Source organism: Sinocyclocheilus grahami, unplaced genomic scaffold (genome assembly GCF_001515645.1).
Source record: "Sinocyclocheilus grahami isolate Dianchi unplaced genomic scaffold, SAMN03320097.WGS_v1.1 scaffold2278.1, whole genome shotgun sequence".
In the NCBI taxonomy this organism is placed as follows: domain Eukaryota; kingdom Metazoa; phylum Chordata; class Actinopteri; order Cypriniformes; family Cyprinidae; genus Sinocyclocheilus; species Sinocyclocheilus grahami.
This window is the reverse complement of record NW_015507457.1, coordinates 33,059-52,113: the sequence shown is the minus strand read 5'-3', so window position 1 is coordinate 52,113 and position 19,055 is coordinate 33,059. Positions and strand designations below refer to the sequence as shown.

The following is a 19,055-nucleotide window of genomic DNA, read 5'->3' as shown; positions in this document are numbered from 1 at the left end:
ACGAAATATAATCACTTTGACATTACATACAAAACTGAACTATTTGAATAGCTGAAGCAGTAGTATAAGCTGTTTTGGGAGAAGGGGGGAAAAAAAGACGGGCTCGGGTCGGACTTGGGCCAAGAATTCTGATGAGTCTTTGGACCCGGACCAGGCCTGAGTGTCTCGGGCTAGGGCCTATATTTGAGGCCCGTGCAGGGCTCTACTGTCCATATGGCAGAAATGTGCAGTTCTGAGTTATACTGTTACACAAATCATGCAGTTAGGTAGTGATGGTATTTAAGCAGAAACGATTAATGCTATTAAAATCATAATGACATTATAAGGAAGATTTGGCAGTTTTGTATACTGATTCAGGATGGGTGTCATCTGGAGTCCTTGCACGGGTTTGTGTCAGCTCTTCTCAGATCTCTGTAAGAGTCTGGATCCAGTCTGGAGCTGGCATCATCTCTAGATGCCCATCCAGAGCTGGAAACAGAAAAGCAAATGGAGAATAATTAGCGTAGCTGCTGTTCGTAACATTGTAAGTAAAAGAATAATAAAGTGCATTTGATCAGGTATAACTGGAATTAGACCTGCACAATTAATCGAAATTAAATCGCAAAGGACAGAAGCTGTAATTGTCATGTGTATCTTTCAGTGAAGCACAGTTCTGTGATCAGCAGTAAATCTCCATCCGAAGGACAGAGGGCGCTCTCATGCGGAAAATACAAATACGCCTCGCAGAAGAAACCCAGGAAATCCCCATCGCTGCATCTGAAGATTTAACTGCTTTTATTGATTCAACGTGACTAATAAACACACGACTACGGCAATATATGGTTTATCTGAGTTAGTCAAAGTATATCTATAATGAAATGTTAATCGACATAGCCTTTATCACTGCTTAGAATACTATGAAATATTGTGTGCCTTAATTATTCTGTGTAAGAAGCCACATCATCTCACAGAAGGATTTATTTCAAACACTCGACTGACGTTATGAAGTGAGTTTGGAGTAAAAACATGTTATTAAATGTGGTATTTTCACGTGCTTTCAGATGGAGCAGCATTTACTACACGGAGCCGTAGTTCACTGACGAGCTACGCAAACAGCTGTCATTATCGCGAACGATTTCGTCGATTTCATAATCCTACAATTATATCGTCTGTGATTATGAAAGCGATTTTGTGTAGCTTGTCAGTGATCTACGGCTCTGTGTAGTAAATGCTGCTCCACCTGAAAGCAGGTGATGGAGATTTACTACTAATCACAGAACTGGCTTTACCGACAAAATGTGCATGACAATCGCAATTAATCGTGCAGCCCTAACTGGAATACAAGGTTATGAGATGCATTATGTGAATGCTTGGCTAAAGAGATGTGTCTTTAATCTAGATTTAAACAGAGAGAGTGTGTCTGAACCCCGAACGTTATCAGGAAGGCTATTCCAGAGTTTGGGAGCCAAATGTGAAAAAGCTCTACCTCCTTTAGTGGACTTTGCTATCCTAGGTACTACCAAAAGTCCAGAATTTTGCGACCTTAGGGAGCGTGATGGATTGTAGCGTGGTAGAAGACTAGTTAGGTACGCAGGAGCTAACCCATTAAGGGCCTTATAAGTAACAGGGCTGCCAAATTCAGAAAAGGAAAAGAAGGGACAGTCATGGTTATTTTTAGGAAAATAAGGGAAATATACATCATGTTGGGCGAAAACCTTGTATCTCCATATTTTTCGACAGTACTATCCGTCACCTTATACATTCCTCTGTGGGTTTTATAAATATTTAACAATGACAGCATTAAAAAGACCTTGTGATTAATGGCGCTTTTCCACTGTGTGGTACAACTCGGCGTGGTTTGGGTCAGCTTGCGTTTCCACTGCAGTTCAGTATCGCTTTAGAATGGGCGGGATTATTCACATGTCATTATAGTTGCATCACCTCTACTACCACGACTCCTAAAAAACATTTTCATTCCGCGTCGCCCCATCAAGCTCTCGCTGGATCCGCTCCTCTGCTATCAACTAGAGGAACGTCTGTTCTTCCACAACAGACAATTAAACTTTTTGGTTGTTAAAAAAAGGTGCGCTCGTTCAAAACAGTTGCGTTCGATCCTTCGCTGGCTGTGCTGATTTAAATCTAGCGGTTCTGTTGTGTTTGTTCTACTACCACGACTCCTAAAAAAACGTTTTCATTCTGCGACGCCCCATCAAGCTCTCGCTGGATCCACTCCTCTGCTATCAACGAGAGGAACGTCTGTACTTCCACAACAGACATCTAAACTTTTTGGTTGTTAAAAAAAGGTGCGCTCGTTCAAAACAGTTGCGTTCGATCCTTCGCTGGCTGTGCTGATTTAAATCTAGCGGTTCTGTTGTGTTTGTGTCGCAAGTTCAGTGACGCAGGTAGTGACGATTCTCTCTGGCCAAACCGTGATCAGCAAAGTTTACACGTTCACTTGGAACCCCAACCGAGGTGGTACTAAAAAAAGTACCAGGTACTGTACCCAGTGGAAAACCCCCCCAAAAGTGTACCGTACCGAGCCGTACCATGCAGTGGAAAAATGCCATAAACGTCATAACTCCACTGGATCCTCAAGCTGTTGGTAAAACCTTGTAACTCCACCCAGCCATCTTGAATTGAAGTGCCACGAGCTGAGCAAGTAGTTTACATAGAGACGATAACACCATTGTTTTCAAAAACTTGCACTTTGAAACCCATTTTCCAGTTTACTTTCTCAGGCCCCCAAAATGCCATTGTTGTGTAAAGGAACTGCCAAAATGCTTAAAAAGCTTTCAGTTTTTTGTTGCAAATGGTGTCTTGTAAATGAACCCTCAGTTAAGGCCACAGCCCTGCAGAGTTTAGCTTCAACCCTACAGGAACTAAACTTTGCAGGGCTGTGGCCCTGAGTTTTGCACCCCTGATCTACCCAAATTTGTATTGAGAATCATGTATAAATCTGTTGTCAACAAAAGAGAAGCTTTAAGGGCTCCCTGTGGTTTTTCACTAAAAATGTTTTTTTTTCTGTGGTTTAATGTTTGGGAGCAAAGAAATAAGACATATTACAATTGTAATTCTACATTCAGATATGATCATATTTTTTCTAGTACAAAGTAGACAGTATCTATTTCTAGCATATCTAGTAAGCACTTAAGCCACTTATTGACTCATTTCGACATTGATAATCGCAATTTCAACATTTGTAGAAAAACGTTCTTCCAAAATGTTGCAAAGGACGAACTAAACACAACACATGACTTCTTAACTGTAAAAACCCTCATAACTAGCATGTTAAAATGTTTTTGGTTCAATAAATAATGCTTCTGTTTTAACAGAATTTAACAGAAGAAAATTACTAGCCACCCCATTTGTGTCATTAACACGTGCTGCTTAATTAAATAGTTGTAAAGTTTTGCCAGGTTGTGAGGAACTATAGAACAGAGTATCATGGGAATAACAGTGAAATCTAATGTTTCTCAGGTGAATCATATAGAAGGAGAAAAGTAAAGGACCTAATATTGAGCCCTGTGGTACTCCATACTTTGATGAGACATCTCTTCATTTGCACAGACAATGGATGCAGTCAGATAGATAGGAGCTAAACCAGGATAATGCTTGTCCACAAATGCCAATATACATAATTCAAAGGCTATCTGAGAGAATGTTGTGGTCTCTCTTGTTGAAGCTCTGATGGGTCTAAAAGAAGGAGATAACTTTATTAAGTTATCCATGTTACAGTGGTGTTTAAATCCTGACTGATATTGTTCACAAATACAGTTTCTCTGCAAAATTGAACATTATTTAAAAGGACAATGTTTTGACAAAGGTGTGTTGGAGCTAAACTCTGGTTCTGTGGTTCTCCAGGATAAATGGCAGATTTGGGGCCATTGTTGCTTGCTGTTTTACTGTTGCTTTTAAACAGGGGTTAACTTTATATTTGTCTCTTTTTGCCCTAGACCTGATGACGATGAAAGAGGAGAGTGAAGTATTAGAAGAAAAGCAAGATAAAGATCAGTATAAGAAACATGATTTCATAACTGGACAAAAATCAATTAGTTGCTCAGAGACTGCAAAGTCTTCCTCACAAAAAAGTACTCCGAAGATTGGAACTAGAAGTCAATTGACCTGCCGGCACTGTGGAAAGAGTTTCAAACAACATGGAAACTTTAAGGTCCACATGAGAGTTCACACTGGTGAGAAGCCTTACACATGCCAACAGTGTGGAAAGAGTTTCACTCAAAAAGCAACCCTTAAAAGCCACATGAGTGTTCACACCAGAGAGAAGCCTTACACATGCCAACAGTGTGGAAACAGTTTCACGCAGCAAGGAAGCTTTAACAGGCACATGATACTTCACACTGGAGAGAAGCCTTATACCTGCAAACTGTGTGGAAAGAGCTTCACTCAAAAAGGACACTTTAAAGTCCACATGACAAATCACACTGAAGGAAGCTCTTTCATCTGCCATCCGTGTGGAAAAAGTTTTAACAGAAAAGAAGACCTCGAAGTCCACATGACAAATCACACTGAAGGAAGCTCTTTTACTTGCCAACAGTGTGGAAAAAGTTTTAACAGAAAAAAAAACCTTAATTCGCACATGAAAATTCACACTGGAGAAAAGCCTTACACATGCCCTCAGTGTGGAATAAGCTTTAACCAAATAGGAAACCTTAACCGGCACATGAGAACTCACACTGGACAAAACCGTTTTACCTGCAAACTGTGTGGAAAATGTTTCATTCGAAAAGGAAACCTTAATCACCACATGAGAATTCATACCGGAGAAAAGCCTTACACATGCCCTCAATGTGGAAAGAGTTTTACACACAAACAGACTTTTAATGTCCACATTAGAGTTCACACTGGAGAGAAGCCTTACACCTGCAAACGGTGTGGAAAGAGCTTCACTCAAAAAGGACACCTTAAAGTCCACATGACAAATCACACTGAAGTAAGCTCTTTCACCTGCCAACAGTGTGGAAAAAGTTTTAACAGAAAAAGCAACCTTAATTCCCACATGAAAATTCACACTGGAGGAAAGTCTCTCACATGCCGAGACCCGAAACGTAATTTGCAAGCTCATTCTGGAAAGAAATTGCAGAGTTCTGAATGTGGTAAAAGTTTCAGAAAAAGGAGCAATTTTAAAAATCACTCTGGAGTAAGGAGATTTCATTGTGATCAGTGTAATAAAACATTTCCTTTGCCGTTGCATTTACAGATACACCTGAAAAGTCATGCAGATGTGAGACCCTATTCTTGTTCTGTGTGTGGAAAGAGTTTCAAATGGCTCAGCAATTTAAAATGGCACCAGAAAATACGTATCTGTGTAAAAGTAAGGCTGCGTTCACACCGCAACTGAATGTGGATCAAATCTGAACATTCCTTAGTCACAACAGTTTGGGGATATAAATTACTATTAAAGTGTGAGAATTAACTTGTTCATCAACAGAAGCATGCAGTTCCAACAAACTATTTGCGCAACCACCGATGGTTTGACACAGTCGCCCAGTGCAACTGGAATGAAATGGAGTTAATGACAGCTTATGGTTCTGTTGTATTTGGTGCTCTTAGCTTTTTCAGTTCAGTATTCTTAAAGTCTGTGTTAAACAATATAAAATTTGAAGTGAAGTGACATGTGGCCAAGTATGGTGACCCATACTTGGAATTAGGGCTCTGCATTTAACCCATCCAAAGTACACACACACACACACACACACACACACACACACACACACACACACACACACACACACACACACCGTGAACACGGAGCAGTGGACAGCCATTTTTTGCAACGGCGCCCGGGGAGCAGTTGGAGGCTCAGTGCCTTGCTCAAGTTCACCTCAGTCGTGGTATTGAAGGTAGAGAGAGCACTGTACATTCACTCCTTCCACCTATAATCCCTGCCTGTACGAGACTCGAACCCGCAACCTTTGGGTTATGAGTCCGACTCTCTAACCATTAGGCCATGACTTCCCCGTTTTTTATTCATTTGTGTTCTGAGTTTATTGATTCGAAAGCATAAGAAACCGTCTGCTCTCTATAGCTCTCTCATGGTGCTTTGATGTCATACACTGATCGATCTGCGCAGCGTTGCTTCAAGTCCAACACACCTCTTATAGTGTTAGGGGTAGGGGCCATTCTCAGTGGCTTCAGTCCGTCAAAACATCCTGAACACAAAAATGGTGAAAAACTATTTAACGGTCTAAGTGACTAACGGTCTCGCTATATTTTGATGTCAAACACTGATCGGTCTGCGCAGCGCTGCTTTAGTTACTACATAGTTCACAGGCTTTGTACAGTTTCAGCAGTACATTTCTAATATTTAGAATGTGTTTAGAACATTTAGAATGTGTTTGTCTTTAACTTTAAAACTTTCTACTTTAAGATTTCTAATTACAATGATGTTGATGAGCAAAGTACTACATTAAAGGAAAAGATCATACACACAAGGTCACATTGGAAATCTGTTATTCAAAGTTAAAGTGTAAAACATTTGATGAAAAATGATCCAGGAATAGGTACGGTCATGATATCTATTATCATTAATCAGATAAGCAGGTTTGTGAGTGTTTTGCTGCCATAACATCAGTCGTCACATTTTAATTGAGAAATTTGTTAATAAAAACCTGTCTAATGAGCTTATTTTCTTGGCGACATTAAGAAATGTTGACATCAACTTTTACAAAGAATTGCTTAAAATGTATTCTCAAAAGGACTTTTGGAATTATTTTGGTATTTTTGTTGTTTCATGACTTTCTTGGTTTATTGTTTATTGAATCATATTGGGAAATACAGTGTTCATTGGTTAATTGCTGTCTTGATTTTTGTCCCCACCTATTCAGGTTTATGTATTTAAAGACTCTAGTTATAATGTTTTTAACTACTTCATGAAGACAGAAATGGTTAAATGTTTTTCTACTATTAAACTACAGTTTGAGAGCACTTTGGCAATGTGCTGTTCTTCATTTAAAGGCCTTCTTTGATGTCTGCTCTAATTTTAATTATTATTTATTTTTGCACGATTTTGTTTTGCATGAGTGCAGACCTTCCAGTACCTTTGTTGCCATCGAAATGCCTTCATTTGTTTTGTTTGCTTGGTTACATGAAAATTGGCAAAAAAGTGGGTGAAGACTTTTTAAAATGTTGCCTTATATGGTCTGCAGAAGACAACAAATCTAGCCAAGTAATTAAAAATCTTAGCCAAGTAATTGTCTAATGTCTACCTATTCCAGATGTGTAGGGAAGCTAAATATTATTGGTAGAGCATCTGAGCGAAGCCTGACTATTTGTCCTGTCCTTTTAAAACAGCAGTGAAGTGATTAGAGCAGAGGCAGGAGTAGAACATGGCTTGAAGTTTTGCCTCCCGAGATTGACAACGCTAATCTATAAAGAAAACATAACAGCAATACAGTAGACTATAATAACAACATGAAAGTCAAAGCAGTCGAGTAGAATATTACAAACAGTAGATTAGAGCAAAAATATCAACAAGAACGAAGAAGGGGCATTACTTAAACAAGATGGCACACAACAACATAGATTCAAACACAAAAACAGAATACAGAACATTATTTAAGAGTGATGATATTTGGAAAACAAAAAAAATTTGCATTGCATTTTAAATTCAGAAATCTTGTTAATGCAACAGAGTGACTGGGGAGAAAATTCCAGAGTTGAGGTGCAACAACACTAAATAATATATTACAAAGACAGTGGGGAACCAAGCCATGTAAATATTTAAAAGTAAGCAGTATTATTTTGTACTTGATAAGATAGGACACCGGTAACCAGTAGTGTTCAAGCAGCAGAGTTCATATATATATATACGGAGGAGAGGGTGGAATCAAAAATAACAGATTTTTCACAGTACTGGATGGTATGATGAGATTACTATCAATCACACAAGTCATGACCAATTTTGCTGGTTAGTGAGGGGGTCCAATAATAATGTCAGTTTTGTCCTTGTTTAATTTCAAAAACTTGGAGTTGAGCCATCTGATTATTTCATTCACTCAAGCATATTTTTTATCCGTTTGAGTGTATAGTGCAGGTTTACAGGTAGTATAGATTTGGATGTCATTAGCCCAGAAATGACCTAAGGATAGTACATAGATAATGAATAATAAAGGACCAAGAACTGATCCCTGAGGGACACCTTGCTTCAGGGGAAAGTGATGCTGCTTCAGCGAAAACTGATGCTGGTAGATCACGTGACAATGACAACATGGCAAATGTAGTATGTCCAGATTACATTCATACACATACATGCTATATAGAAAGTACTCTTTTTGTGGTCACGAAATAATTACTTATTCAAAAAAGTACCTACTCTAGAAACTATACAATTTCAGATGCAGCCAGAGTTACCAAAAGTAGCAGGGCAGTTTCATTACTCACAATGCATTTTAAGGCTAAAAGTAGCTCCTAACTTGCCGATTTAGGAGAAAATAAATAACACCAAATCTGAAGCTAAAGCAAAGTGAGATGGAGGTTTGATGAGCTTGTTTATTGGTCAAATAATGCGTTTGGCCTATTGCCTAATTTCTTAATCATAGCATTGGATTAGCCTGGATTATTTATATTTTATTTGCACAAATGACTTGATATTGCTAATTTCTCACACAAATCGTGAACATGTGCCTCAAGAGGTAATGCAGTGTCTTTCAAACCTGTGTTCTGTGCTTTATAATCGACTGGACACAAGACGTACCTCTTTAGTTGTTGTGAATGAAATTGCTGGACCAACAGGATGTCCCAAACTCATTGTATCTGAGTAGCACCTCAGAGTTTGGCATTACAGTGAGAGGAACATACAGTCATCTAACAGACGAAGAGTTAGACAATCTTGTGGTTGCAATCAAAACAGGTTACAGAATGATGAGAGGACACTTGAAAGCATTTGGTCATAGAGTCCCAGACTCTGCTCCACTGGACTCGATGAATAGAGTTGATTCAGCTTCAGCTGATTGAGCCCTTGCTAGAATGTCACAACTTGGGACTTGTTCCCTGTTGAAAAAACTGCACATGCTGGTTTGGTATGTTTTGAAGCATGACTGCTGGTTAATTTTTGGGTGAACTGTTCCTTTAAGAAATTGGAAGAGGAAACTCATAGCATCTTCAAATCCTCTGTTTCTACTCATAAAGACTGCATTTACCTTGCATGTGAAAGATCAACCAAACCAAGTGGGAAAAGCAAAGGAGGATCATCAAAGACAAGAGCTAATTCTGGCAAAGTCTGTGTGTCATTCAAAATAATCAAAGATGGCAGTTTCACAGGTGCAATCAACAAAATGCTTCAACACAGTAGACATGATGTGTCCATTAAAGAAGAGGGAATAAAAATGTACTGGCATTCATTGAAATATGACTTGATCAAGGACTGTCTATTTCTGAAGCACTTTTAAAAAGTGTGGACTGGGCAGAGCATCACTGACATATGGACAAATACAATCACGATATTATGTACCTGAAGATATAAAAATAATCAAGAAGACCATCAATGCTCTCAGTTTTCCTGACGTGAAAGACTGCATTAGTGTGAACAAGCTAGTCACATCAGAGCTGCAGGAAAACATGTGCTACTACCAGCCTTTGAGTGAAGATCAGCTAGTAATAATTGTGGTGCAGACACCCTGGCAAAAAAAAAACAATACTTCGAGAACATCCACATCCCATGGTATTCATGGATGCCACTTACAAAGCCATTTTATGCACTTTTGACAAACAGTATTGGATTTTTGCTTTATTATCAGTCAAGAATTAGCTGACATACTTGGCATCTGCTTGCAATACAAAACCCTGGATTTCTTCCCAGGTAAGAAGTTAAAAGTATAGGCTTGTAAATTTTGGCAGCAAAGTTTGCTGATGTACTAATGTAGTTTTATGTACGAATACGGCTACTGGATGAACACCTTGCATAAAGACAGCAAATTGTGAACTACTTTTTCACACACACGTTTATTTGTCAAACACTTCATATGCTGACGTATCTAAATTGCGTCTCAATTCCTCATCATGTAGGTCGATAGTGATTGACCGTGACTTTAAGGAACTCAATGCCACAAGAAGTTTTTTCCAACAGCCAAGGTTCTTCTTTGCTGGATTTTCATTATTCATTTATTTAAAAAAAGCTACACTGCAGGACATGCTCACAGATCTTTATGAGTGGAGCCAATCAGAACAATTTCAAGAGGAGGAGGAAGTGTACAATTTAGTACAGAGAGCACACAATTGAGTTTTTCACAGTTTAGCAAAGTGTCAAGGGAAATGAAAATGACTGCACATTAGTTTACTCCTGCAGCACATAGTACACCAAAAATAAGTGATATGAATTATATTGAGTACTTCTGCCCTGAGAGCAGCGCATAGTACACCAAAAATAACACGGATATGAATTGAGTACTCCCATTATTATTAATCATTAAAATATTGGCTGTTATAAAGCACATATTCTGCATGACCATATTCCACATCCCTAATGCTACCCAATACCAGAACTTAACAACTACCTAAGTAACACTAATAGGCAGCAAATCAGGAGTTTATTGAGGCAGAAGTTGTAGTTAATGGTTTTTAATAGTTAGAATTGACCATTAAAATAAACAGATACTTAAGATAAGTAATGCCGGCACATTTGTCATATTCTACACTTCCTTGGTGTGCTAATAATGTTGCCGAGGCAATTTTTAAATCTTGCAGCAAATCAATATTCTATCTTGCTAGAAACAAAATCACTGATAGTCACTCATATATCTTAGATGATGAAAACCTCACGGTCTTTCACAGTGATGGGACTGTAGGGACTATAAATCACAAAAGCATTTTTGCACATGCATAGCAAAAAGTCGTAGCGAAAAATGTGTCTGTATTTTGGTTCATAACATCCTTTACCTTCCACTGACACCTTATGAGTAAACCTCTAATAATCCATATTGCCAGAAAACACTGAACAGAGAGCCAAAAGCTCAAACAAGGAGCTGTACAAGATGGTAGAGAGGGCACACAAACTAGTTTTTTTTTTTTTACTTCAAGAAAAATAAACATTACTGCACTACATACAGATAAAAAGGGCAACACATATACTCACGATCAATTACATTTGGAACCAAAAAAAATAAAAATTCATAAATTTTTAAAACATTAGGTATTTCAATGCAATCTATACATTTCTACAAAGTACTTGTTTATTGCTCATTGTATTGAGTCTATTAAAAAAATCACCTTAGACTTAACCTTGTTCTTTTTCTTGGTTTCTGTTATTCACTGCAAAAGAGTGCAAACACCAAGAGAGCAATCTGATGACAACTATCGTACTCCATGCTTGTTGTTGTGACGTGTAATCACGCAAGTTTCTGTGAGATTTTGTGTCTAATTTCCACTGTGAAATCGCAACTACAATCGGCAAGCATGTGGTCTCGCGGTCTGGTCGAATCGTCTAGTGTGCGCATTCAGAGGATTGTAAGGCTAAAAATCGGTTGAAACGGTCTTCATATCTGTGGTCTCCCATGGTTTGAAAATCGTTTAAGATTTGAACATAGTCTAGTGTGCAGCCAGCCTTAGTCAACTCCTCCAGCCTCCAGACCTGCCAAGTCACCTCAGCGGATGACTTTATGCCAACAGAAAGCTGCAAGGTTAGCATTAACTCAGCTTTTAGATTTTCAAACACATTGTCATTTGTATTTGGTGGTGTTTTGTGATTACGCAGGAGTCCATGGCCAGCTAGAACACACCTGCATACATAAAATCATGGAGAAAAAAAAAAGTTAGAGGTCTGGAGGTGCAGCTCTTTTGTTTCCGCTGGTCTGAGTGAAATCTGCAGTTAAGGTTAACCTAAACTGTGCGCTCGTGTGCATATACCATGCAAAAAAAAATATATATATATATATATTTAACTTATTTGTGTAAATTCAATCATGGCGTAAAGGACGTGGTTTGGTATAGCAGGACTTGTGTATGTAGTCTTAAAGCTACTACTTAAAATTCAAACAATAGCCAACCCTAATTATTATAAATTCCAATTCTGCTTAACGATTCCAAGTCTCGATTCCAATGTGATAAAAAAAAAAACATTTAGATGTCAAACGTATTTATTCTGTCTCTTTTTGCAAAACATTTATTTGCAGCTGAATACCATGAACAAAAATCAGCAGACTAGATAAAAACTGGACTCAAATAAGGTGTTTGTGTGCAAAATAGAGAGCTGCACAATTCTGGATAAATTGAGATTTTTTTTGTGTGGGTTCTCTTACGATTCTGAAGAAAAAAACATGAGACAACTAAACAAAATCATGTGTAATTTGTGAATGAATGATTCAGTGACTCGCTCAATATTTACTTGTTTCAATACTAGATAAATCAGTCGCTGCGTTCGAATCCACATACTTCCCTACTACACAGTAGGCAAAAAGCAGTAGACGAACTAATAAGTATGTCCGAATCCTTAGTCCTGCTTCAGCCCAGATTCTGGAGTGTGCATCAGATGGTCACTTTTCTATCCCAGAAGGCAACAGGGATACGTCAAAATCGAACAGGGCGGAGAAGATGGATGAGGATGTTTTCAAATGTATTTTCATAAGTATTAGAAACCAAAAACACAGTTCCTTCTGTTAAAATCGTATCTGTTGAACTACTGTAGAGTAAACAGTTGAATTGTTAAAGGTGTAAAGACGCTACATAGTATAGTTCATTTGTGATTGTGCTATAAAAACACGATTTATGTTTAGCTAACAGTAAGCACACGTACGTCTCCCTTTTGACATTGTGCTATTAAAATGACTGCTTATGTATTATGTTTGTGCATTTTTTGTAGGATCTGAAATGACTGGCGTGAGCACTGAGGATGGGGAGCTCACAGCAGCATCGTGGAAATGGTACAGTGCCATGGATGAGACGCTCCATCACTCCACCTGCCCTTGTTGCCTCATCTGGGCCGGATGTTGCTGTGGCCTCTTCATCCAGCGAGAGCTAAAAAAAGACCCAAGGATATTGAGGATCTGATGAGAGAGACGGAGGAGAGGGAAGCAGCTCAGAGGGAAGAAAGAAGATAGAGAGAAATGGAGAAGGAAGACCGAACATAACGAGAGAGATGAGAAAGAGAAGCAGGACAAAGAGAAGACAGATGGCGGCAAGAAGTGAGAGAGAGAGAGAGAGAGAGAGAGAGAGAGAGAGAGGAAAGGAGCGAGAGAGGGAGGCAAAGGAAAGGGAGGAAAGATTCCTTCGCCTCCTTGAAATTATTGCTAAAAAATAAAACTTAAATTATAAGACGAAAGCATCATCTGACCATTTACACATTTGGGTTTGCGTAAAGAACAAACATTTTGAAATAGAATTAAATAGAATTTTATTAAATATAAAATATGTTAAATTTTATATATGTATATCCATTGAACTATCTAACTATGCATACAGTACTGTGCAAAAATGAACTTCTCATCAGATGTTTTCTTGGGCTTCCAGTCCTTTTCGATTTAAGTTTAATAAAGCTTTCCAGGCATCCCTTTTCGTTGATTCAACAGCTGATGTGTGCAGTTTATCTTCGATAGCAGGATGACTTGAAAGTATTTGCTTTAAAATACTTCTTTCATGTTCAGAACAGTCTTTTCAGCTGCCATTGCCATTTGATTCTTAGTTGCATACAATTTTAAACTTTTCTTGGTTCATTCCATGTTTTATAAGCAACCTCAAACCAGCTAATTCTGATTTGCACAGGTGGTTTTAAATTAATCACGTTTAGTGTAGTTCAGCACTCTCCAGGTGTTAGTAATCGGTGTTTCAGAAAGCCATTTTTAAACCATAATTAACTATTCTAGATTAAGCCTAGTTCTGTCTTAATGTAAACCCTGTCTGGGAAATTGCCCTACTATTTACAGTATATACATGTATTGTGCTAGTTAAGCTGATTAACTGAACGAGTTCCACCTGTGCCGAATTGGTTGATTATCTGATCGTGCACTTCCCGAACCTTGTTAATAACACATTTAAATGCACAGTGAATTAGAACACAATATTGTAAAGTAAAAAAAAATACGAGTTCTTGTTGTTTTTCCACCAGCAGGTGTCATTGCATCAAGTCAGCCCACACCAGTAACAGACACTTGCGCTGAAAACACCGTACTGCCAGCATCAGCAGGAGATCTGCCTGTCCTTCGTGCAGACATCCAGAGAGCAAACAAAACAAAGCACTGCCACCTTCAGTCAAAAATTCAATATAAAGGCAGCATGCAAGCGAGCTGAATAAGGCCATAAACTTTGTTGTACAGACACCACAAAATACATTTGACGACAAGATACATTCCAAAAAAAATCCAAGTTTTTACGTTCAGCAGAACAGATATTTTTTCCAAGAATTCATAAATATTAAAATTAAGTAATTGAATGCACAACAGAGATATTAGACTTTAGATATTCACTAGCGAGCTTGGTAATGCAAAGTAAATCTATAATAAATGGAATTTAAAGTTTAATTAATTAAAATAATCTATGAAGAATAATGCATTTTTTTTAGTTAAGATTAGTTATTGTAAATAACTTGTATTTCCTGGCCTATTGGCAAATGTTGACATATTATATAAAAATGACAATTAGTCTAAGTGAAATTATTCTGGGTAATGATACGCCTGACAGTTGCACCCTCTTGCACTTCTGGGTCTTGAAACGGTCTATATTGCTCTTCCCCACTCTCTTTACCTCCCACATCATCAACCGGCATCTTCCACAGCATGGCCAAATTATGCAAAACAATGCATGCTCCTGCCACCTTTGCTGCTCTCTCTGGCCCCATTGCAATTCCTAAAGAGGACAATTGGTTCAAAACTTGTACTTCATTTGCAATATCATCCCGTCTAAACATATAAACAAACATACAAATTAAAATCTGCTGCCACATAGGCCTACCCCTGTGAAAACATGGAGCCAGCATTGCTCATTTTTAGTTTTTATGTTTTACATTATAATGGAGGTAAATCTTACACCAGGTAAATTGAACTGGTTTGCTGCGTCCCAATTCAGAGGTTGCGTCCTTAATTGCCGGATTACACCTTTAAACGTCAGTATTGGGTTGGAACTTAATAATGTAATACATATGAAAAAATTCAAAATACACGCACACACATAATTAGCGGTTCAAATGCTGACTGATATCTTACCAAGGTGCGATTTTATATAGTTAATTGTCTTGACCATGGTGAACATATTTACACAGGTTTAGGACCCTGATTTTTTAAGGCAGTTAAGCATAAAAATAAATAAATAAATAAAACACGGTGCTCCGTGTGACTGGTCCGTGTCATTCGGATGCAGCCTTTGATATTCTGACAGTAATTGACAGAGGCTCCGATGCGGTTTTCAAAGCACTATTGTATCACACACTGTGCCAATGCTTGTATCGAAATGACAATACCACGTGATTGATGACGTTTGAAGCTTCGAATGTCATGCAGTATCCGAAGGTCGGGACAGCTGGTTTGAAAAAAAGCGGCGCTTTGCATGACACACTTGTATATTTTATATTATTGATCAATATGTGAATCCATTGACCGGACTACGCATGACACGAGTTGGCACAGATTTAAAACCTTTTTCAAACCATCCTCTGCTCTGCAATGTTTTGTCAGATATGCTGGAGAAACAGAGTCTGACCACCAGGTGTCGCTAATCCTCACGGTGTTAAAAAGCTTCGAGTAATGAACTGTTTTTCAAACGGTTCAGAAAGCCTCGGTTTCCCATCACTAATATAATCCAGACAGGGCAGGTAGTGGCACACGAGGTATACACATTCAAGACCAAACCACAACGAACAGCAAGAGAGTAACTTAAATACATGGCCCAAACGAGGATAATTAACAAGACACAGGTGAACTAACTAAAGTAATTAAGGGGAGACAGAAACCAGGTCAAAGGAACAAAACTAAACAGGAAACGAATGAAACACAACAAAAGTCCATGATCGTGACAAAATTAAGGCACCGTTCTTCATAAATACTGTTGAATACAGTGAATGATGATACTTTTGAGGAACAAATTATTAATCGCTAGCTACTGTTTAATTTTATGCCCAGCAAACACAGAGCGTTCCCCTAATGGTAGTTTTTGATTCCCGTTTGGTTATTTTTTGAGAACCAAGAAATGACGTTCTAGGAACATTCTTTTTACGTTTTATTTTAAGCAACCATAAAATAACATAACCTAAAAATAACCATTAGGGTAATTATTTTGCAACCGAAAAATAACGTTCCCAGAACGTTGCAGGGAGGTTCTTTTTAAAATAACTTCTACAGAATGTTCCCTAATGGTTATTCGTGGGTTATTTTTATAACCCTGTAAACTGTAATCTTTCCACTAAAAGCGTTGCAGATGTTTTTGTGTAACGACCTTTACACAGCCCTGAAATTAGTTTAACACAGCATTACTAAAATACAGAAATTAGATCAATCAAAGCGCGTTTTAAATTATAATATTAAGCCAGGGTTAAGCATAGAGTGATAACAGAAATCATAAATTCGTGGGTTTGTTTCCATCTTTATTTACGGCACACCTCTGATCTGCAGGCACTGCGCCGGCACATGTCTTCCACAGAGAGCTGCGCACATTTCGTTTTACTGACTGACTGACTGACTCTTTCAGTCAATGATTACTTAAAATGAATATAGTTATTAAAGTAATATGATTTCAGGGGGATTTGACATGCCTAATTGAAGAGAACGATGTTAATCAAGAAGTTTTCATTTACAGATCAAAAGAAGAATGTGCCGCTACACAAACTGTACTTCAGTGGTAAGAAATTAATGTACTGATATCCTACTTCAAGTCAAGTAATTGTTTATTCATTTTTTAAAATATCTGTGAATAAATGGCATTTTATAAACCATATATTGTGTTGAAGTTGTTTTTATTTGGCGCTGAAGAAATGTAAAATCTGGGTTCCCTCGTAATCTTACATATTAATGGACAAATTTAATCTTATTACATCTTACATATGATGGTTGATGTGGTCAGATTATTTTTGTTAATTAAACAATAGATAAAAACAAGATATGTTTTTTATTATACTGATTAGGCGTCTATACAGATCATTTCCATGCCGCTTAAATACTATACTGGCTTGCGAGTGTGCTGGATAATTACTGACGTTCAGCGAGGTAAGCAGAGATCAGAGAAAAGAGGTTAGGGGAATGTTAATATAACATTCTTGTGTTGGACTTTACATTGACTTGGTTGTGTGTGTGTACACTTATTTGGTCACCACAGTTCAATGAGGTAACAAGAAGGGTGGGGTCAGACAATAAACAGGAGAGCACATGTGCTCAACAAACAGACACAGTGACCTCTGGTGGCCATCTAAAGCACACAAGCTGAATACTGTGACAAAAATGTTATATCTTTTTTTTTTGCTAATAATAATAATGAGCTTACATACAATTGTTATACAATAACATGCACTTGCTTAAATGAATGTACAGATGTTTTTTTTTTTACAAGTGTACCATATATGTAGTTTACAATATACAATTTTCAGATTCTATGTATAAATGTTCACAACTACACACTGTCCATCATAACTGACACTTTTTAATTGTTCAGGATGAATATGGCCTTTTCCTCACTCTGGAGGTGTAACGATCTTGGAGGTTGGGCAGGGGGTACCAATAATCCTCTCAGCAGTCCTGACTGTCCGTTGTAGTCTCTTGATGTCTGATTCGGTTCAGCCACCAAATCAGACAGTTATGGATGTACACAGGACAGACTCAATGACGGCAGAGTAGAACTGTTTCAGCAGCTCCTGTGGCGAAGGAAGTACAGCCTCTGCTGGGCCATTTTAGCGATGGAGTCAATGTGAGTGTCCCACTTCAGGTCCTGAGAGATGGTGGTGCCCAGGAACCTGAATGACTCCACTGCAGTCACAGTGCTGTCCATGATGGTGAGTGGGGGGAGTGCAGAGGGGTTTCTCCTGAAGTCCACGGTCATCTCCACAGTTTTGAGCATATTCAGCTCCAGGTTGTTGTGATTGCACCAGACAGCCAGCTCTTTAACCTCCTGTCTGTAAGCAGACTCGTCTCCATTGTGGATGAGGCCGATGATGGTAGTGTCGTCTGCAAATTTCAGGAACTTGTCAGAGGAGTCAGTAGAGGTGCAGTCTTTTGAGTACAGGGAGAAGAGCAGTGGGGAGAGCACACATCCCTGAGGGGCACCAGTGCTGATCGTGAGAGTCTTGGATGTGAGTTTGCCCAGCCTCACTAGCTGCTGTCTGTCTGTCAGGAAGCTGGTGATCCACTGACAGATGGAGGTGGGCACGGAGAGCTGGGTCAGTTTGTCTGAGAGAAGGTCAGGCATGATGGTATTGAAGGCCAAACTGAAGTGCACAAATAAAATCCTTGCATAATTCCCAAGATTTTTCCCAAGACCAAGATTTTGCAGAACATAATGCAGTCCCATGTTGACTGCATCGTCAACAGACATGTTTGCTCTGTAAGCAAACTGAAGAGGATCCAGCAAGGGTCCAGTGATGTCTTTCGGATAGGCCAACACCAGTCTCTCAAATGACTTCATGACCACAGACGTGAGAGTGACAGGTCTGTAGAGCTGAGTATCGAGTTTGATGCTTTTTAGGCACAGACCAAATTGCCTCGATACTATTGAGTATCGAAAAATGTCTTGTCGTTTGGTACCAAATTTCGATACCTAAGGGGTTAATCAAGGAAAAACAGGTGTGTGTGTTAAGTGTGTTCGACTTGACGGGGCACCGGGCAGACCGATCGGTGTTTGACATCAAAGTACCACAAGAGCAATTCGAAAGCTTATGTAGCCATCTGCTCTCACAGTACTTTTGATGTCATACACCGATCGGTCTGCCAACGCCCAGAGACGTGGCTCAAAAGTGAGGCGTTAGTGTGTAAGCGTCCGACCCCTATAGACATAAAAAGATTACTAGTGTAAACGTAGCCTTAAAACACTTTTTTAAAATGAAAGCGTTCCTCGTCCATGCTGGCGTTTCCACTAACTTTCCGTTTCAGAAAAGATCTCCATCCACACTTATACGTTTGCTTAGCTTTTCTCATGTAAACTCCCTTTATTTGAAATGA

The 19,055-nt window shown here is 38.7% G+C and overlaps 1 protein-coding gene across 1 annotated transcript in view; it reads left to right on the top strand.

Annotated features, from left to right (window-relative positions):
* Positions 1 to 5,602, top strand: part of LOC107574585 (gastrula zinc finger protein XlCGF57.1-like) — a 7,494-nt gene extending 1,892 nt beyond the window's left edge. Inside the window, exons 2-3 of the mRNA XM_016261030.1 lie at positions 3,933 to 4,015; positions 4,055 to 5,602. Coding sequence (XP_016116516.1) covers positions 3,938 to 4,015; positions 4,055 to 5,335 — 1,359 coding nt within the window. The 5' untranslated portion in view covers positions 3,933 to 3,937 and the 3' untranslated portion in view covers positions 5,336 to 5,602. The remainder of the gene's footprint in view (positions 1 to 3,932; positions 4,016 to 4,054) is intronic.
* The last annotated feature ends 13,453 nt before the right edge of the window (positions 5,603 to 19,055 follow it).